At 49.2% G+C, this 20688-nt stretch overlaps 7 protein-coding genes across 7 annotated transcripts; 2 read left to right on the top strand and 5 right to left on the bottom strand.

The window, feature by feature from the left end:
* Window positions 1-979: 979 nt before the first annotated feature.
* FIESC28_03616 (uncharacterized protein) lies at window positions 980-2426 on the bottom strand (the record flags this gene model as incomplete). The annotated part of the gene is made up of 2 exons (XM_031157765.1): window positions 980-2263; window positions 2325-2426. The coding sequence occupies 2 exons, from the start codon at window positions 2424-2426 to the stop codon at window positions 980-982; spliced, it is 1386 nt and encodes a 461-aa protein (XP_031018194.1).
* Window positions 2427-4505: 2079 nt separating this feature from the next.
* FIESC28_03615 (uncharacterized protein) lies at window positions 4506-5907 on the bottom strand (the record flags this gene model as incomplete). The annotated part of the gene is made up of 3 exons (XM_031157764.1): window positions 4506-5569; window positions 5631-5797; window positions 5870-5907. 3 exons carry the CDS (start codon window positions 5905-5907, stop codon window positions 4506-4508), a joined length of 1269 nt encoding a protein of 422 aa, XP_031018193.1.
* Window positions 5908-6471: 564 nt separating this feature from the next.
* FIESC28_03614 (uncharacterized protein) lies at window positions 6472-8445 on the top strand (the record flags this gene model as incomplete). The annotated part of the gene is made up of 2 exons (XM_031157763.1): window positions 6472-6654; window positions 6721-8445. 2 exons carry the CDS (start codon window positions 6472-6474, stop codon window positions 8443-8445), a joined length of 1908 nt encoding a protein of 635 aa, XP_031018192.1.
* A 163-nt stretch (window positions 8446-8608) lies between these two features.
* On the bottom strand, window positions 8609-10943 carry FIESC28_03613 (uncharacterized protein; the record flags this gene model as incomplete). The annotated part of the gene is made up of 2 exons (XM_031157762.1): window positions 8609-9363; window positions 9416-10943. The coding sequence occupies 2 exons, from the start codon at window positions 10941-10943 to the stop codon at window positions 8609-8611; spliced, it is 2283 nt and encodes a 760-aa protein (XP_031018191.1).
* Window positions 10944-13610: 2667 nt separating this feature from the next.
* Window positions 13611-14442, bottom strand: FIESC28_03612 (uncharacterized protein; the record flags this gene model as incomplete). Its single annotated transcript, XM_031157761.1, has 5 exons — window positions 13611-13846; window positions 13909-13982; window positions 14041-14082; window positions 14143-14200; window positions 14265-14442. The coding sequence occupies 5 exons, from the start codon at window positions 14440-14442 to the stop codon at window positions 13611-13613; spliced, it is 588 nt and encodes a 195-aa protein (XP_031018190.1).
* Window positions 14443-17161: 2719 nt separating this feature from the next.
* On the top strand, window positions 17162-17500 carry FIESC28_03611 (uncharacterized protein; the record flags this gene model as incomplete). The annotated part of the gene is made up of 2 exons (XM_031157760.1): window positions 17162-17312; window positions 17382-17500. 2 exons carry the CDS (start codon window positions 17162-17164, stop codon window positions 17498-17500), a joined length of 270 nt encoding a protein of 89 aa, XP_031018189.1.
* Window positions 17501-18648: 1148 nt separating this feature from the next.
* FIESC28_03610 (uncharacterized protein) lies at window positions 18649-19136 on the bottom strand (the record flags this gene model as incomplete). The annotated part of the gene is made up of 3 exons (XM_031157759.1): window positions 18649-18831; window positions 18892-18947; window positions 19013-19136. The coding sequence occupies 3 exons, from the start codon at window positions 19134-19136 to the stop codon at window positions 18649-18651; spliced, it is 363 nt and encodes a 120-aa protein (XP_031018188.1).
* Window positions 19137-20688: the final 1552 nt, after the last annotated feature.

The raw sequence follows: 20688 nt of genomic DNA, 5'->3' as shown, positions 1-20688 counted from the left end.
GTCAGCAGGAAAAAAAAAAAAAGCCAAGGTCGTCGTCAAATGCCCCCACATCGATCATCCCGGATACAAGAGTACAAGGTACAAGTCACCCACCTTTTTTTGCTGAGTAAAGGCTGATGAGTGCTTAGCAGACGACGCTTAGCTTCTATTACAAGAGCCTGACAAAACATCATATCAATCAATTAATTGCGGGGACCTGGTCTTGCCGATGGCGCGCGCGGTTATTGTAAATCTATCCCTCCGAGTATTATCCCAACTTACCCAACGCTTTCATAAGCTGATCATCTCAAATTCCTGTTCTAAACTGTTTACAGTCTTTTCTGCTTCGGCGGTTCCTGCATTTATCGTCCTAACTTGATCCCGTATATCCGTCTTTGGCTGCAACCTTAACCTCATCGCTGTCCTATTCTGCTTTCATCATTCATCATTCATTGTCTCACCGACATCAGTAAACTCGTGCATAAAGCATTCTGTGGATCTTCCAGCAATTACCCCCATTCTCAGCTGCCTACATTGAATCTCGGGTATTCCTGCCACCCATGGTTATCCACCCTCTCGTTATCATGGAACGACTTCTCGTACACATCTCATACCGATCAACTGTGAAGCTGACATGGCTCTGAAACTTGTCTCGAGACTCACGCAGACGTACAAGGGCTGAGTAGAAACATGCTATCAAGTCACTTCATCACATCACAGATTCAAAGATCCATATCCAGCAGGCTGTAGCCTTCCTGTCGCTCCAGGGGTTGGCATTTTCTGTCTACTAGATCTTCCCTTCCAATGTCGATACTAAATACCTGTCGAAAGAAACGCCGCAATGTAACGGATATGTAAAGTATCAGAATCTGACTTATACTGAGGCTTAAACTCATTCGAGGCTGATAAACCAAAGATTCCCCGTATACAAACACCCAAGCCAAACCAAACTCCATGCTCAAATAATGACAAAAAATCTCTAAAGAGAAGGCTTCATATATCATCGGTGTGGTGATCGTTCATCATCTCGTGGGTTTGCACTTGATGGTTCAATAACAATTTCAGGCAGCTGTGGTATACCCAAGCTCGGCAGTTGTGGAGCTGAACCGTTACCCTGACCGTTGTGAGGACTGTTGCTGTTGTGACCGTCAACGGCTGGTGCATCAGCAATCTGCCAATCCGATCCTAGATCTCGCTCGGTAGTTTGCTGTGTTCTTCGCGATGCGGATCGTTCAGGGCCAGAATAGTCAGGCGGGGGTCCGTGACTTGAAGATCGATCATCGCCAAGCGGTATATCCTCATATTCCGGAGGAGGCATCACCTCGGCACCGAGGTCTGCCTCTACCAGCTCAGGACTCGACCCGGCTCTGCCATCTACACTGCCTGATCGGATAGAAGCTCCCCGCGAGCGTGCAGGAGCGAGGCTCGAAAAATCGTCGTCATGGCTGGCGGCAGAGCTATAGCTTCGTCCGCGTTGATGTCCGGACTGCATGCTGGCAGCATCAGACAGCAAACCAACACGTTCGCTCTCGCTGCTGTTGGCTCTGATTCTCGTTCCGTCGTGACGTGCAACGCCTACGTCGGCGTATGACACACTCGATACCGATCTCTGTCTGTTGTCCTTAAGCTGGTCCACAGTTGTTCGTAATTCGGAAATTGTGTTATCCTCATTCGCAGCTCGGGTTTCGGCTCTAATGGCCTCGAGCTCGCGATAATCGTTGCGCAGTCGTGCCTCTCGGCGTCGCTCTCTTCGCTCCTCTCGCTCTGCAATGGCCTGTCTTCTAGCCAATCTTATCTGGTACATCGTCTCCATTTCCTCATTTCTCGCTTCCTCCTCGGCTTCTGCAGTTGGCAAGTCGATAATAACGTCGACACCATCTCGCTCACCCTCTCTTCCCAGAACTTGCTCGTTATTGTTGGCACTCGGACGGTAGGCGGGTAGAGTAAGCACAGAGCGAACGGAAGTATTTCGATCAACGGTTGCACCGGCAGTATTAGTGTTGATGGTAGTGTTGATATTGCTGCTGTTGCGGGCGCTGTTGCGATTTTGTCGGTTATTTGACGAGGTAGAGTTGGAATCGAGTTGATGGGATTGTCTTCCGCTCTCCCCGCCATCCTCGCTTGGTGTCTGTGAATAACGTCCTTTCTTCCTCTGAAACCACTTCAGAAAACCTCCCCTATCCGTCTCTTCTATGCCTTTGAGCTTCTTTTTGTCCTTTCGAGATTTTCTTATACAAATAACCACAGTCACTGCCAAGACGATAGCAGCAATAGAACCGATGATCTGCAAATTAAAAGATGACGGTTAGGGCTACGCCAAGCCAATGTCGCTCGATTGAACTCACAATAAAGACCATGTTCTGGCCAGGTCCCGGGCCTTGTCGGCGTTGCAGTAAGCTCCTAGGCTCCCGCTTCCAACCACGCGGTATTGAAACGTTCAAATGCATTTTGAACCGAATTGTATGTACCGTCTAGCACAGGCCGAAGTTTGCTTACACCAGAAAAAATCGGGTTGAAGAGCGAGACGTGACCGGAGAGGGCGGAAAGAATAGAACGACGGAAAAGCACGCCCAAATTGGAAATGTAATCTGTAGGCTATGAACCGATACGAGGTGGTGGTACAAACAGAGTTTCGTATACAAGCTTGAGTAACGATATACAAGATGAATATGATTCTGAATTGGAACAAAAATTTCGATGAGAGATAGTTAGATGTAAGAAGCAGAATTAAACTGCAGCGTCAGAAGGGAAGGATGGAAAGCCTCGTCTCCAATTCCAAGCGCAGCTCAGCACAGCCGCGATATGGATGTCGGGCGCTCCTGCTCGTGAGGAGGCGCGAGGTTGGTTGGGTAGTAGCAGCAGCTGCTGCTGGAGGTAACCGTACCTACGGATTGGATGGATCGGACCCAATCTAATACAGTTGGTCCCGTCCCGTTAACTTGGCCCCAGGGCTGAGTCTGAGTTGGTACCAGCAGGGATCTTTCGGGGTCCTTTTCCCTTCAGGGCTCTGTTATAGGCGCTTGTGTGTTTCACAGGTAGGTACTCCAGTACTGTAAGAGGGTAGGTTTACAGATACGCGTGTAATGATAAGAAGGATGAACGGGATGAATTATTTGTTACATGTACAACTTGAAATAGAGAATATTGTCAAAATCAGCAGATGACGAAGACCAATTTCTCTTGTGAGGTCAGATCAAGAATTGTCTACTCTCAGACCATCATGACTTGTCAAGCCGTTGGATGGTGACATCAGCCAACTTGAGCGGCTACTGTACTGTACTGTACTGTACTGTAGGTTCCCTCCATTAGGGCCAAGCTGTAACCCTGCAAGTCAGTAGTCTAGTCTCTGCTTACCGCCCCATCCAATTTATATCAAAGACATTTCACGGCTATCTATCAAATCTGAATCAAATGACCTCTTCAACACAAGACGATCATTCATCTGTGGCTGGTGTATGGCCGCTACATAACTCCCAAAACTGGTAGCGTAGCACCCAATTCTCGACTTGACAACAACTTCATCGCCGATAGAAGACCTGCGGATAAGCATCGAGTATCTAACGGGGATCCCGGCTCGTAACTTACGCAATCAGCTAGCTATGCGGGGGCATGCAATCCGTCATCTCAATCACGAGGCATAATGGACTGTCAATCATTAAACATGTCCATTTCTTTTTCACATGGTTGTGGAACATCCCATGATGCTGCCGCGTAAAACCTGCAACTACTGAACTAAAGATCCACTCAATACCAACGGCTTCTCCAGCCTCTAAAAACTCAACTAGACAAAAAGATCAACAGAAACCGCTACGTTCCTGAAGCTGACATTTCAAGGTTGTGGCGTGGCTGGTGGCTTGGCTAAGGTGATCTCTAACTTAACATGTCTAGCCCCCGCCTTAACTCAGCCTCCCCGCACCTTTACAGAGTATCCGTACAATCTGTCGCAATCATGATGGTCCTTTTCCTTGTCCTTCTGTCTGTCCTTATCCGAAGTATCGTGAGCTGGTTGTCCATGAAAGAAAATTCGAACCCATTGATGAAAACTCAGCAGTATTGTGTCATTTGTTGGTCCAATGGAGGTCTAGATCTGGGAGCTATGGCCAGAGTGTGTCAATGTCCTTCCCTGGCCTGTGATTCTTGGATGTTTGCTTTAGAGGCTTTAGGTTTGCAGGGGTTGGCATAAGTCAATTGCTCTCGAATGATTTTGTTGGCCGTTCCGTAACAATCAGTCCTTCTCATACAGTACGTAGCATTGTTTCTCAGTCTCACATCTAGCCGTGCATTGAAATGATCCTTCAACTAAAATCTTTGTTCTTTGACCTGAATGGGATTTTTACTTGACTACTAAGGCATGGTCTTGTATGTGAAAGGTCACCCTGGCTACGATTGCCCGGTACGGACGTTCTTTAGTTTCGAGACCTTTGGTTACAAGAAACGTGAAGAATGAAGAGTTTAACGAAAGTTAACTAAGATAATTAAAATTAATTGCAACCAGATAGACTCCCGCTTGCGCAGCCATATGCCATTTATCCAAACTTCTTCTCAAACTTCCTCAACATGCCCGTCATGCCACGTTCCAAACGTCCCGCATTCTCCTCGAGTTTGCCTCGTGGCTCCGAAGTCTTTTGATGAAAGTTTTGTATGTCTGAATTCGCCAATTCTGTCTCCGTTGGGCGATAGACTTGCTGGTGAACGCTATACTCTGACCCTGCCCGGACCGGTCCTTGCTGCTGACTATATGTGTACTGAGTAAAGCCTCCCGGTGGAGGAGGAGGCAGCCCTGGCGTCGATGCAGGAGGTGTTGGTTGCGCGTGAGGCTGGGTTTGTGCCGGAGGTTGAGTTTGCGGAGGAGGCGGCGGAGACACAAATCCAGGTGAGCCTGGGAAGGCTGCACCATGTGGACTTCCCAGTGCTTGAACAGGCATTGTCGCGGCTCTTTGCAGTCCAGGATGCTGCCCAAACTGTGGTGGAGGCAACCCAGGACTTGTTACGCCTCCAGGAGGGAATTGAGATGGTGGCGGCATGCCCGGCGTGAAAGGCTGCTTGTGATAATCATATGCGACGGCCACTGCAAGCGGGTTGAGGGGATCCTCGTCCGGAGGTGGAGTCTTTTCTCGGTGCTGGACTGTCTCTGGGGCTGCTGGGGCTGCCGGGTTATAAGCCATCGGGACAAAACTGGTGGGTGCTGCCGGAGCCTCGGTCGATGGGGCCGGAGCCGGAGCGGGTGCACTGGGAGGAGGCGCGAAACTGGGGGCGGCAGAACCATATTGAGGATCTGAGATGGCGACGTTCTCCAGTTGCTGGACCACGGAACTCATAGGCGCGGGCTGAGGAGGCGGGCCAGGCTCGTCCAAGACTTCGACAAGTGACGGAGGGACAACTCTCCTGACACCATTGACAAACTGAAGCGCATCTTGCTGTGTCCAGAAATATATGTCAAGTGAGTGGAGCTGGTAGTGATATTTGTTCTGATTGTGAGGATCATATGTCGGTAGGTGCCATTCATTCTGGTCAGCAACAGCTTGGGGACCAGTCAAGGTGACGGTACACTGTTGCTTGTAGGAGTATCGAACATGCGTTTGATCGAGGTCTGCAAAGATATGCTGTCAGAACACTGTACCCCCGACCACCTCTGCCAAGCGAAGTCTTACATCCTTCAAAAGCGTCCTGATCTTCAGTTCCAGGCTGGTTGGCAATCTCGATGCGACACCGGCGCTCGTTCGCATTCTCAAAGAGGTAGACATATGAGCCTTTGTCAAATCTGTGGTGTCTGGGCTTCACATGTTCCGGGCCATAGAAGTAGTGAATGTCTGCGAAGCTTCATTGGGCGCGCATGTCAGCAATTGCGAGCTCGGCAAGCTTCGGTATCTGTCTATTCGTCGCAACTTACAGTGTCGCAACATTCTCCTCTCCCTGTCGCGCTGCCATGTTGACGGATTGACCTCTTTTTAGAACTCCTGATCGTTCAAAAGTAATCGGCCAAAAAAGAAATCAAGACACTCGTTTTGAAAAGAAAGAAAAGGGTGCCAAATGCTCCCGAACTTGCGGGCTCATTAGGCTTTTGTACCCTCCCTTCCTCATGCTGGGCACCATTTAACTCGCCAGCTATAGAGCGACTGATCAGCTTCTGTGTTTCCAAGAGACGACATAATGCATGTAAGTTGTCAATGTCGGCGCTTAAACGCCTGTTCTTGGGGAGGGGAAGCACATCTGTTGGCCAATCGAGATGGGAGGACCCTTGGTGTCGTTGAAGCTGTCCCACCTCCAAAATAGCGCCCCCCACTACCTAAACAAGATAGCTCCTGTCTGCATCGGGTCAAAGCCAGTCACATGATCTCGTGTGCAATTCGAACGCGTCCTGGTTTTTTGAGGGGCACTCGTCACGTCACTCTCTGGCTTTCACCTCGCAGACGCGACGACACTCAGGAGGCTTCATGATGCCTTCGATGGCCCCTGTTCATGATACAAAGACACCACTGCTAACTCCTTGAGATGGTCTCGACTGATATGCCGGAGGAACAGCCTCCACTACAACCTAAAACGGAATCTCCAGTGGCTAACAAAGAAACCGAAGACGTCAGCGAAGATGTTTCTCAAGCCCTCGAGGATGATACCTTTAAAACCCTCAAGTATTCCCTTCTTGGGCCATCTCTGTTGAAAGCAGGACAAGACAAAGTAGACCAGACCAAGGTGCACAATATTCCCTATGATTCATCAACTATAACTAAGCCCGGTCTGTAGGTTTCTGAGATTATATACAATGCATCCAAGGGCTCCAAGTTCTTCAACCGCGAAGAAGAACGAGACAAGACCCTTACCCAAAAGATAGAGCAAATCATATCTCGCAAAACTCAGCTGGAGAAGAAAGATCTCACCCGCGACCTGCGCAATGCGGATCGTCTTATCGCCGAGCTTGAAGTCACTCGCGACTTGACCCAGCATATAGTACACGTGGATTGCGACGCTTTCTATGCAGCGGTTGAACAGCTTGATCGTCCTGAGATAAAGGATCTTCCTTTTGCTGTTGGCAGTGGTGTCTTGACTACATGCAATTATGTCGCCCGTAAGTTTGGTTGTCGGTCAGGCATGGCTGGCTTCGTAGCCAAGAAGCTTTGTCCGAGCTTGATCCTCCTCAAACCAAATTTCCAGAAATATAATGCCAAGGCACATGAAGTACGGGAAGTTCTTGTCAATTACGATCCGCGGTTCGAGAGCGCTTCCATCGATGAGGCGTACCTGAATATCACAGAGTATTGCCAGGAACACCAGATGGACCCAGCAGAAGTTGTCGAGCAGATGAGGCGAGAAGTTCACCAAAGGACAAACATCACCATCTCCGCCGGTATTGCAGCTAATGCAAAACTTGCAAAGATTTGCTCAAATTTCAACAAGCCCAATGGGCAATACGTCTTACCCAGGGATCGACCTACCATCATGGCCTTTATGCGCGATCTGCCAACGCGAAAAGTCAATGGCATAGGTCGAGTTCTCGAAAGAGAACTTTTGGAAATAGGCATCAAAACCTGCGGCGATCTTTACGAGTATCGACAGTACCTAAATCCACTCTTTGGCGAGAAAACTTCCGAATTCTTGTTCACATGCTATCTAGGACTCGGCCGGACCAAGATTCAGCCAGCGGAAGAATACGAACGCAAGAGTGTTGGTACCGAGAGCACATTCCGCGATATGTCTGATCCAACCCAGCTCCGAGAGAAACTTCGGGCAACAGCCGAAGACTTGGAACAAGACATGAAGCGCGCTGGATGCAAAGGTCGAACCCTATGCCTCAAAGTGAAATTACATACTTACGAAGTCTTCACCCGTCAGGCCGTCCTCCCGAGGGCCATCTGGCTTGCAGACGACCTATACAACTATGCCCTCCCTATTCTCACGAAGCTGGAGCATGATATGCCAGGCATGAAACTGCGTCTCATGGGTCTCCGATGCACACATCTTGTCAGAACGAAGAAGCCAGACACCATGGCTTTTTTCGGTTTCAAGCCTCGACGCACAGATTCAGAAGACCGTAAACCAGAAGGGAGTCTCAAAAGGAAAGCAAGTGACGATGACGAAGAATGGGAACAATGGCCAGAAGTCGACTTTCAACTTGACGACGCTGATGGTCTTCTTGAGGGTTCATCCAGTAATCAGGATACTCCTGAACAATCTCCAGGTCGCAAACATGGCAAGGAAATTGCCCCTAACCCTACCAAGGCAGATGCTGCTGAAGAGCAATGGTGGGATTGTCCCATTTGCAGCAGGCCACAGGCTGCCGACGAACGCCAGTTCAATGAACACATCGATCTTTGCTTGTCGAGGCAAACGATCCGCGAGACTGTTCAGGCCGATGGTTCGTCAGTAAGACGCGAATCGACTCCAGAGAGCAAAAAGCCACGGACAGCGGATAAGAAGAGGGGGAGACCAAAGGTGCCCGATCCTAAACAACGGCAGCTGTTCTTTGGTTGAAATAAACGAATTCGATGATTGAACGATGTAAATAAATCTACGCTGTACCATTATCTGGATGCCCAGTACAATTTTGGCTTCTAATTCCGTTGACCAATTCAGGTCTATTGTAATTTCAAATCCTTCAACGCCTTCCTCATGCATCTTCTATATGTGAACCTATCTATATGGCCCTAGATTCTCGGCTGGCCATCCTGAACATGGTGTTTGTTCTTCTGATCTTGGAGTCTTCTTCCTCTTCGCGAGCCAGCTTCTCTCCTGGCAATCGCACAGCCTTGTCCAATGCAACTGGAAGACCGCGGTGTCGACCTCGAAGGATTACCAAACACAGGACGAATTTGCTCCCCCGGTGCATCCCTCCGGCCAGACTGTAGTTTTGACCTGGTGCTCCTACAGATAGTCCAACGCATCCGTAGGCAGAAACCACCTCGAACAGCACATTGAAGACACTGTAGGCAAGAGGCTGCTCGAGGAAATGGTCGGTCTCGATGATCATGATGATAATGACAGGGAGAATGAGCCACCACAGATCGTGGGCGAGCTGTCCACGTATCTGCTGTCCAATGAAAGAGATGCGAGAGTTGTCATCGGGTCCCTTAGGCGGAGGACGCACGCCAACACCATGAAAGGTCATAGATTTCTTGACGGTTTTCTGAGCCGCGGCCGTAACTCTTCGGCGCAGCGCCGGTTTTTCAGGTGCTTCTGCGATCGGGGGCAGATGGCCAGTTCCGTTCTCTGCTTCCAAAACCTGCGGGTCGTCCTCGTAGATACCAAGGGATCGCTCTTCGTAGACATTGGAGTGACGCATCGTGATCGAAACAGGATACACGGAGACGTACATCATGATCATATATAGCAACTGAACGGCTGGGTAAAGACCTGAGATAGAAACCACAGCGAAGCCGGCAGCACGAACAGCTTCATGTGTTTATTAGCGTGATATCTGGTTATGTAAGGGGTCTTTGCTTACCAATTGCTTGAAACCATCCAGCAATAATGCGATCAGATACGGGCATGCTCTCCACGACAGGATTGCCGATGTTCAGTACTTCGAACGCAACCCAATCGATCGTATTAATGACGAAGATTACAAGAAACAACCACCAGGTTGCGCCCGAAGGGAAAAGAGTCGTATATACACGACGGGGGTACTTGAGAATGAACTCGATGGTCTCTTTCCACGGCCCAAGTGTCTTGGGTTGGGTCGTCAATTGCAATACTCGGAGACTGCACCAGAGAAAGAATCTCAAAAGCAGAGGGTATGCTGTATTGCCAGCCAGAACAAGGAGTCCAACGACGATCAAGACAAAGTAGCCGTTCTGGAAAGCACCCATGCCTGCGTCATTCAGCGACATGCCTGCATTGTTAAAGGCTGAAGCTGAGAGGAAGAAGCCGCACCACCAAGGGTTCACATCATTCACGGTCGCTGCAGATGGCCGGTTGTTGTTTATCCAAGCACCAAGTGCAATGCCGCATATGGCCTGCCAGGCAAATCCATAAAGGGGGACAGTGACAGACATGACCTTGAGTGCACGGTACTCACAACCACCGAGAGCTTCACGCTCGTCAGATGAAAGATCGTAGAACTGTCCTCTCTTGCTCGTATTGTGACTGCCAAGAATCTTCTTCCAGTGTAGAAGGAAGTCTTCGGATTCATCGCTGTCAGCTACAGATGCATCTGAAGGTCGTCGTTCGCGTTCTGTGTTTTCATTACGTTGATAGATAGACACACTGTCTCTACCAGCACTTCGCGGCGATAGATTGTCGGCAAATTGTATATGATCACCAGAACTTGTAGTAAGAGGAGGAATTCTCGATGAAGCTGCCACGTGAGTTATGTTACTGTCGTTGTCATCAGAGTCCGATGAAGCAGCGTCATGAGGCGCAGTTACTGCTCGTCGTATGGGTTTAGTCGTAGTGAATAGGTCGTTGTTATTGGTGTCATTTTTCTCAGTCATGTCTTTTTGTTTAGTGCCTAGACCTGGTAGAGTAGTAGAGGCTTCTGTAGATGCAGGTGTTGTTTTGGACTTGTCGAACGTAAGGAACCTCCCAAGAGGTTTGGAGCGCCTCAAGGCAGCGCGTCGTTTCCTCGCCTCTCGCTCTGTCCTCACAATGTCCTCGAACCGTTTTTCAAAGGCATGCTTTCGGGCCATGACAGTCCAGAACGAAACCCAAATAGCGCTTCCAATGACGAATAGAATGTATAGCAGAACCTGCTGCCATGTTGTGAGTTCGGAGAGATTGACTGTATTTAATCCCGTGTCGCAAAAGGCTGATACAACTAGAAATAGGCAATCGATATAGGGAATGCTTTGAGATGGTTGGCTCGACCCCCAGAAGATGGCAGAGAATATGAGTGAGCCGAAGATGAAGTAGGCGTAATGGATGGTGATGAAGTTGATGGGCGGAACCAGCATCCAGACCTTTGAGGCAACTGCATCCAGACGCGGATGCTCATCGCGAAGGTCCTGCCAGCGATTCCTGATGAAGTCGAACATCAAGTCAATTGTTGGATGATTGTATGTACTGTAGGTAATAGAAGTCAGACGTCAAGGTTGACAACCCGGTTGGCTGGGTCAGCTCAGCTCCCAAGCAATAGGCGAAGAGCCTCAAGAAAGCTTGTGAGTTTAATTTGACGATGTTATTGAAAGAGATATGACATTGCGATAGCCAAGCGAAATAGATTGTGAAAAGGGAACGCGGTACAGAGTAGTACTTTGAAGGGAACAAATTTTGAGGCAGAACAAAGAAAAGAAGTAAGGGCAAAGAAACAACGAAGAGTGACAACTGTCGGTGCATCAATTGGATCAAAGGTCAAAGGGAATGGGACGGGACGGGAGGCAACTTGAGAAACTTCCTTGATGGGAGGTTACGTCTGCGTCCCGTCTGCCCCTTGAATACGGTGACAGTGCAAGGGACTGAGAGCCCGGCCTAGAACAGCGGAAGGAAGCACAGCCATTTCCATTGGATTAAAGCCCGTCAGCGGACGCTAAGAGCTTACCGCGTCCCAATTGAAACGACCCAGTGAGCATAATTTCGATATGATCCCAGCAGCAGATACAACGTTTTGCAAGGTTAATCATCATGCAGTGGAATAAATATTATTATAAAGGGATACCAGATGGAGAGAGTTTATGTATAGTTTATCTTGAGTGTCAGCATTGCCATAGATAACAGCAAGATAGCTCCTCAAATGTTAGGTCTATTCCAAGCTCAATGTAGGTTGGGTTTGACTATCCGTAGCGGCCGTCCGTCCCATGCAGCGGGAAAGCTTCTATTGAATTGGCTCCCGAGGCCCTGGGGCTACTGACTCCACTGGGACTTAGTTCCGCCAGCGGGACGGGGTATCATTGGTTCCATCGTACCGTAACCAAACCTCCGCCCATTAATTTAGTACCCATCGCCCGCTGAGGAGCTTCATCATTCGACATCCATCGTTTATACATTGGTTGAATGCCTCTTATCTTAGCGACTATCTTGGCTCAAGACTGCAAGATCCTGCTGCACTCACTACCTTAGAGTGATCTCACTGGAGGAACAACACATTATCACGTTACTCCCGTATTCTTTGACATGAGTATATGATGTATCGTGACGCTTAATTTAACGTCCCCTTTCATGGATTCATCCTTGTTTGTATAAATGTGGCTCAACAGGTACGGAAAACGATAAGCCCAGCATGTCTCTTTCCGATAAGCGTAGCATTGAGTGGCTTTTTCCATGGCCAAGACGTGTCAAGTCTTGAATTGCTGGACGCCAACAGCGTCGGTCCCCGAAACATGGATGTGTTGTAAAGAACGTGTGCAGCCAAAGTCGTTTCGGATAATGTTTCCATCCCTAGGAGACAGTTCTCAGACGCATTATTGGGCATCAATACAAAGCTGCCGAACGAACATGTGTCGTTTGTGAATACCAGTCTGTGTATTGAACAGTCCCATCATGCAGTAGTGCCTTGTGGCGACGATTTCAATATGCGTTACATTGTAGTCGATCTGATTGATCTTCCTGCCCTACCCTGACACATAACCTCACTCGATCTGGAAATATCTAAAGACCTGCAGTGCTCGTAGAGTGTTGCATTTTTCTTTGCCTCCTCGTGTAATCATGTTGATCAACCCAAGTAGGTTCGAGTAGGTAGCACTTGCCCGCCCACATACCCTGTACTTCCGCACAAAAACTGGTGACAACTTCACAACCACGATGACTTGGCGATAAACTCAAGGTTATTTTTCTACAAATCGAACCTCGTGGCGAAAGGTGTGATTATATACACAGTGACTGCACATGTAGATCAAAAAGACTGGTTACTGTCACCAGTTTCTGGCAATACAGCAAGACGTTTGTCGTAGTGTACCATGACTCTTTCTGATATAGACACTCTCAACCCCAAAGATCAACGGCATGCTTCAAATCGCTCATGGAGACGTTACTCAGAGTTCCTCATGGAGAATATGGTACTCAGTCATGACGCATTCAACGGCCACTGCAAACCTTCACCGCTGAAGCCGAAACGGATCTCTCATCACCCCACTATCCTTGGGACAAAGTGACCAAACAAAGCGATCTCATGGCTTGTAAATGGGCCTGGCAGCAGGAATCTGTAGCAAAAGATCATATGGTTGTATACTCCACCAAGGTAGAACTATTTCTCGTGAACTTCACATCGTGCATCGAGATTTATTGCTCAGTAGCGAATAGTTTGATAGGTTCAAGACATATCATCCAGATTGGCATGACTCGAGTAACATCTGTGCCCTCCACGGACCCAGAGATCACATCACATAGGTGCGGGGTGTAGAAGGATTTTGACAGGAGCCATCATGACAACTGACTGGCAGACTTCTGACCACCAAAAGCGAGGTTATTCGCAGAAACAAGAGAGGCGATAAAAGGGTATTGATCATGACGTCGGGATCTACAGAACAAATCCCTTTACCACACTCCAGGTGGATGGCAAACGCTTCCCACATCTGCAATTATGTATCTGCAGCCAACGAGTCACTTGAGGGCAGCGTGGAGCCCTGCTCCCGGTTGAACGCACACAAGGTCGACAACGACTGTTTTTCTTCTCCAGCCTTCCACTATTATGTATGTCTAGTGGGATATGATGTAATATTGTATGTTTCAGTATGCAAAGAGTAGATCGTTATACATCATGTCTTTCTTTACAGCTCCTCGTGCTCGGGGGCGTCCTCGGTATCGGCGACAATGGTCTTGGCAACCTTAGCAGCGTCGACAATGGCCTCAGCAACCTTGCCAGCAATCTTCTGGGTGGCTGAAGCAACAGACTCGGTAGCCTCGCTGATGGCCTCGGCGGCAGACTCGGCACCTTCGACAACCTTGGTCTCAATCTTCTCGGGTGTGGGGACGCCTTCAATTCCGACGAGCTCTGTCTCGAAAACTGTAGATTCAAAGTGTTAGGCGGTGAAAGTAAGGCGAAAAGGAGAGCTGGAAATAACGTACTCAGGGTTGAGCCCGCGGGGATGGGACCAATGGCTCGCTGGCCGTAGCCGTACTCAGGGGGAATGGTCAGGACTCTAAGTCAAGGGTTAGCGATGTGATGTCCGAACTATGCTGTATGTATTCTTGACGTACCGCTTCTCACCAATGCACATGTCAAGGAGACCCTCGTCCCATCTGTTGTAATTGTCAGCTTTGGGCCCGAATGCATCGTATTACTATGAGAATGGTACATACCCCTTGATGACCTGGCCAGCACCGACCGCGAAGGCAAGGGGAGTACCACGATCGTAGCCTTGTCTCTATTAGCATATGACTTGCTTCAATATTGTTTGCAGATGCAGGGCGGGGTGACTTACTAGCATCGAACTGCTTGCCCGAGTCCTTGAGGGTACCACGGTAGTGCATTTGAACCCTGTCTCCCTTCTGTGTCTTGCGCTCGCAGACAACAGGAAGAGTCACATCGATCTTGAGCTCCTCGGCAACGACGCCAACGGCGGCTGAGGCGAGAGCAGAGAGGAAGAGAGCGGCCTTCATGGTGGCGGTTGGTGCGGGGATAGACAATTGGAGTGTACTACAGGTATCGTTGAATTGGAGGTCACAACGGCTTGAAAGACGTTGGGAATCCTGTAATTCTGGAGTTGTGACGTCGATGAGTGAGGCAGTGTGATAGATGCGAGGTTGTCGATGGAGTGTCCCTTGGACTTGGGGTTGGAGCTCTGGGGTTGGCTGCTAACTGCAGACGGCGACGTGGCCGTTTAGCGGACGGCGGACATCCATCATAGTGAGCGGTAGCGGTAGGGGCAGCGCGTCATAATTTAGGTGGAGGATCTAGAGGGTCCAGCAACTCAGCATGTCATTGGCCAATGGGATGCGGCCCGTCCAATGACTTCTTCCGTCTTGATCTGACACTGGGTTGTCACGTCTTGCATCTCCATTTGGAAACTGGGGAGGCTGCAATGCTAGATTTGGATGAGCAGCATTGACTCAACAGGGTCCATCCATGGAGACGGAATTATTACTTACCAGACGATGACCCCGGCCTTGCGGTCACGTTGTCCCTTCAACTGCGGATAATTAATCTATGGACTGTATCCGTACTCCGTACGCAAATAGGTTTGGAGATTCTGTATGGATAATATCAGCTCATTACTAAACAAATTCGTCGTTGCTGTCTCCGTATGCCAGGGCGAAACCTCACCATGTGACTCATGACGAGATTACATTGCACAACGCTTCAATATCAGCTGAAATAAGCTCCAACCAAGCAAGACGCGTCAAAGTGAAACATCCCTTATCGGTCCCTGATTTATCCAAGCAAGGCTGCTATCAAAACAGGGTACCACACCAGAACAACGTCACTGGATGGTCATGTTTCGCATCGCAGAATCATGGACGAATGTGACAAACAGTCGACCATTACCGGGTTCACCCGCCCATCCATATGTTATGTACACCCATGCCTATTCAGGAGACCACAATATGAGTCGCCTTCTGCAGCGGCTTGGGCGCCCATTTGCTCGCGCGTGACAGCTCCCAGGCATAAGATGGTGTAGAGCTTTAGCAATCGACATGTTTACAGCCGAATAAACGCACCAGTTCCTGCAGCGGAGATGCAGAGATGCAACCCCGATGGAGACTCCAACTAGGCTGCAGGTGTCAGATCCACCGCACCGAGGAGCCCCGGGCCAAACGCTGTAGACGCTAATGCGCTTCACGATCGCTATCGCCTGCTGCCACGATGGTCTTTCTTTAGAAAGAGCGACATGATGATCCCCTTTCAACCCCTTTCCGTCATGGTGGGGGATATCGGAAGCTTCGCCTGCTTCGATAGGCTGAGATGCAATGCTCAGAGACTTGTGTCCGGATATCGACAGTTATCTGGATCATTCTGTCTGTCGTGCAAGGGCGATGCTGGTCATGACAAGTCGAACGCAGTTCAAAGGGGGTCCAAGAAGACAAAGACTGTCCGAGACAAAGCCAGGAATGTGCAAAAGACGAAGCGAGGCCTCAGTCTTGTTTCCCCAGCCAAGACTAACTTGGGATATTTTTATCTGATCACTAATTTGGCTCCACGATCCCAAGGCAGTGGTACGTGTTACTGGCGCTGATGCCTGCGGTGCCTGGGCTCTAGCCTCTAGCAGGACAGCTGCTGCGAGTGTTTCATGCATTCACTCAAAGGCTGTTGCATCGTGAAAGATGCCCCTGGCTAGTATTCAATTTGGTCCAAGTCGACTCATGCTGTGCTCTGGATTTCGATAATACGGCACAGGGCGAATAAGCGATTCGTGGCCCCCATTCGCAGGCAACAACAGGCACATTTTCCGTCTTTGTCTCGTTTCGTCTATTTTCAATCGAGTGAGTCTCCTTGCTCTGGAGACTACGTACCATTTGCGTCTCCATTGAATCTGGCCTTGTTCCCTCGCTCACACCGTGGGGCTTGGTTTTTGCCCTGCCCTTCCCTGCAACATGGATGCTCATTCGCCCTGTATCGCTACGGCTCCGCCCTACCCGGGGCAGCGTCACCACAGCATGGGAGCTTCACTTGGACGACCTTTTCGCCACCGAGGCCCAGTCCAGTGCGGTGCTGTCATTTCGTGGCCTCGTGCCCAGTCCAATATGATGCTCAGCAATCGCAATTGTGAAGCCAAACCGGGATGTTTTGTTTAGAGTCTGGTCCCTTGCTCCCTTGTTCCCCTATTGCTCTGGGCCACTCGATGCCCAATGATTTGGCTACGCCCCATCAAACTATGGCGCACCCCGTGTTGCCAGTCCGTTTACGACCCAGCACACACCATCGCTAGTCCTCCCGTGTCGTGCCTTAGATGGCCCGTCTGCCGTGCCGGGCCCGGGGATCCAATGCGCGTGCTCGGTTCTTCGTCTGGTCTCTCTTCTTGACTCACTCCCCTGAAGTTGATGGAATTCCTACAGCCCCCCATATCGAAGGCTAGCTAGTGCACGAGATGCCTTGTACTGGGGCAGGGCAATCCTGGTTCTCTAGGCAGTCAAGCCTTGGGTTAATCCACTTACAATTATAGAGTACGTACTATCGTTTCGCATCACCAAGCTTCGAATACATATAGACCCCCTTCGTCGCTCTATGCCATTCTCCTTTTCACTCCCACCAAACACTCTCATACAAAGCAAAGACTTAACAACTCAGACAACTCAGTTCTACTCAAACAACAACCATCTCAACAACTTTCCACACTTCAACTCTTACAAACAAACAACAACTACTCTCACAACCGCAACCATGAGCTCCCCTTATACCGTCCAGATCCACCAGAGCACCAAGGAGCCCTCGATCTCCAGCTCGTACAGCTACTCTTCTGGTTCGTACAGCTCTTCAACCAGCACAACACCTCGATCTCTTTCTCCAGGCGAGTACCGTGAGTACGGTGCTGGTAAGTTACCTGCCACCGAGTCTCCGGGCTCTTCAATTTGGCCAAGACCCACTCTAACTGTTGATACAGACAAGCACACTACACAAGTCGCCAAATCTGGTCGCAACTTGGTCATCAACCACAACAAAGTCTCATACGAAAAGGACTCGCCAGCACCAACATATGCAGGCGCATACACACGGACCTGAGCGACTCTTAACCGCGAACCTTTTAATATTTCCTATGTCGTCGAATTTGAATAGCGATATGTAACGGATACTGGCTAGAACATGGACTGGCGTTTCCTTTCAAGATTATGAAGCAGATTTATTATGCCCAGAGTGGCGATGTATGATGGACAATTAGAGAGCGTGGAATTTTGCAGCGACTAAGATTGATAGAGATATTGCGATGGGCTGGACTGGGGATTATTTTCTTTTTCCCTTTTCGTTGGGTCTTACTATTTGTTGTACTTTTATTACTCCCATGAGCGCCGGACACTTTGTGGTCCGGGCTACCTTTTAGAAAGGCCAAATCTCCCCGTCTTGACCTCTTACAAGACAAGACGGCTGGATGGGATTTGGGACGGCCCGTCGGACTGATCCGACTATTATTATTAGTGAATCAATTTCACCTACGTGCTGGAATAATTTTTCCAACGCACACACACACTCATACCTGTTCACAACTGTTTCATCTCCTTCCCCTGACTTAATTTAACATGCTTTGTCTTTTTCCTTGGTTATTGGAAACTAAGAAGAAAAAAGAAGGGTCCAGATACTTGATGGTGTGACAGGTTGGGCTCTTAGGTGTTGTACAGGTTCCATGAATTGGATTGGGGCTTTGGCTTGGGTTCCCTCCCGGTCGGTACCTGCAGCCCAACCCGTTGCAGGGGTCATTTAGAGCTTCTTGTATGCAGTTGTCCTCCACTTTGTACAGCTTGAGGAGAATCTCCACGTTGAAAGATGCTGTCAAAAAGGCTTAGACTGTAAAAGCTGAAGTAGGATTCCACTTTGAATTAATCAACCCCATGGTTACTGCCCAACTGGTGTGTCATAGTGTATTCTCACACCCCCAGCTGCGTGTTAGTCGAGACGTGTGAGGAGTTTGTAGTAAAGCAATTCAATATTCCCATTGTTGACGTAAATACCACGCCCGATGCCTAACAGTGCCCATCTGTTCGTTGTCTGTCACCAACGTATACCTCCAGCACAGCTAAACTACCTATCAACAGTTGATTCATTTCACATATTCCAAAAAAAGAAAACTCCACATTTGGCATCATGAGTACGGTTTCTGTACCGAGGCTCCCGTGACCCTGGGCTGTTCTATTATGCCCCGGCGCATGACATCATGTTCAGGCGCCACCCTCACGCTTGGCATACTCGTCCTCGATGGCCTCGTCGTACTTCTTCGCAGCTTCGTCCTGAGTCACGCTGCGCGGGTCATCGTGGAGAACGCCCTCCTTGATGAGGGCCTCGGGGTCTGGGCGATGCGAGATCTTGTCGTTGAGCTTATCCTCGAGCATGTGCTTCTCGAGCTGTGAGGGAACGTCAGCGAGTGTGGCTTTATTGCATCCATTCCAGTTGGGAAAACTCACCTCCTTCTGGTGGGCTTGGAGGCCTGGCGCAGCGGTAGAGGCTGGTAGGATGTTTTCTGTTTTGGGGGCAGGATGGTAAGCAATGTGCGCGCAGTGATTGAAGTGAGGGGGAGCTGCTCACTCTCGACGAGCTCGGCGCGATCTGGGCGGTGCTTGAGATGAGCTTCCAGCGAGTTTCGTCGCTCGACAGGAGAGACGGGAGACTCGTCAACAAGCTTGGGTTGTTGCTCAGTAGTGTCGGCCATTGCGATGATGTACAACAAGGTTTATGGATATGATAGTTTGATGTATGGACTGGTTGATTAATTGATGTAAGTGGTTCTTGGTTTGCGACAAGGTTTAAAATTTATAGAGAAAGTCTCAGAAACGAATGCGGCGGGTGTTTAGGTTTATATCTACTCCAACCATCTAGCTCTAGTCTATCCCAGACCAAGGTCCCAGAAATGGGCCGTTGATGCGGCAGCGCAAGACCATGCTTATCATGCGCGGTCATCGCATTGCATGTTTCGACCGGCCCAGGCTTGGTCTGGTTGGCTTGTTCCGTGAGCATGAGCATGCCATAGGTAGCCATGCCACTTTAGAGAGCTGCTACCCCGCAACCGAGAAGCTGACCTGCGTCAGAGGACAGGGTATTGGTCGATCAGTTCAGTTAAGAGCATAGCTTTTGTTATTGTTCCTGGACGGATATGGAGTCATTATTGTTCCGATGGTGATGGACATATAGATGATCGTCTTGGAGCTTGTTTGGCGGGGACGGGACGAGATGAGATGCAAGCCAAGATTGAACTGTTCAGTGATCACTAACGGTATTCTAGGGACCAGTTCCTCAATGTGGGTCACTCCATTTTGTTCCTGGTGATCAATTGCATTGCTGCATGAGTTGGATTGTTTCCAATCCATGATCCTTCTCATGCTTCAGACAGTACCTATGCCATCGTCCAAGCTTGTTTGAGGGACTAAGAACTATATATAAACCAACCTAAAACAGGATCTTCGTGGATAGGGGTCAGTAAGCCCACCCGGAATCAACGGTTATAGATAATTCAATCCTCTGGTTCAACTGTTATCAACAGTTCACTCCAGACTCTGTCAATCAGCACCAATCCTAGCGTTGTTCCTCAACATCCTTGCACACCAAGTTCAACAGAGAAGTTGATCACACTTCTTCTTAACAACGGCTAGAACCTGAATGGATGGGTTACAGTAGGTTATCGGTAGGTCCTTGTTTAAGGCAACGATAGCAAGTTGAGATGATTCTTATTCCTAGAATAGCTTAACTATCTCACGCACAATGACGACACAGTGGTTTGGGCGAGTTAAAACCAAGGCGCCATTCTTTATGGCAGGGATTATGTATGGCAGTCTCAAGACCACAGTGAATCAAGATGGATATTCTTGGAAACACATCTTGAAAATGCAGCAAATACTTGACCAGAGTTCTGGAAGGGCCATCTTCCTCATGATAATAAAGAGGAATTGTGCTGCCTAGAACAGACTTTTTGAAGCCGCGCGTATTCATACAATATCCAGACGTTTGTAGTTGGTCCCCGCCACTTTATTGCGTAAGGCTGGCAGTAATCACCCAGTAATCCAGGGGGGCTGTGCTAGGCGGAAAATTGTCGGCGTTTCGTCACTCCCGAGCACTCTCTCACTCTCTCACTCTCCGTCAGGCACCACTAGATAGATGGTTAGTTCTACTGACCTCAATTCCAGCCACACCACACCATACCCAAAGCTTCCAGAGTTTCCTTTGGATTAAAACATCGCAATTTTTTTTTCTTTCTCTTCTCCGAGTCG

This window comes from Fusarium coffeatum (genome assembly GCF_003316985.1).
Source record: "Fusarium coffeatum strain FIESC_28 chromosome Unknown BRIP53273_contig_76, whole genome shotgun sequence".
Lineage (NCBI taxonomy): Eukaryota > Fungi > Ascomycota > Sordariomycetes > Hypocreales > Nectriaceae > Fusarium > Fusarium coffeatum.
The sequence above is the reverse complement of the archived record's forward strand: the minus strand, read 5'-3'. Positions and strand labels throughout refer to the sequence as shown.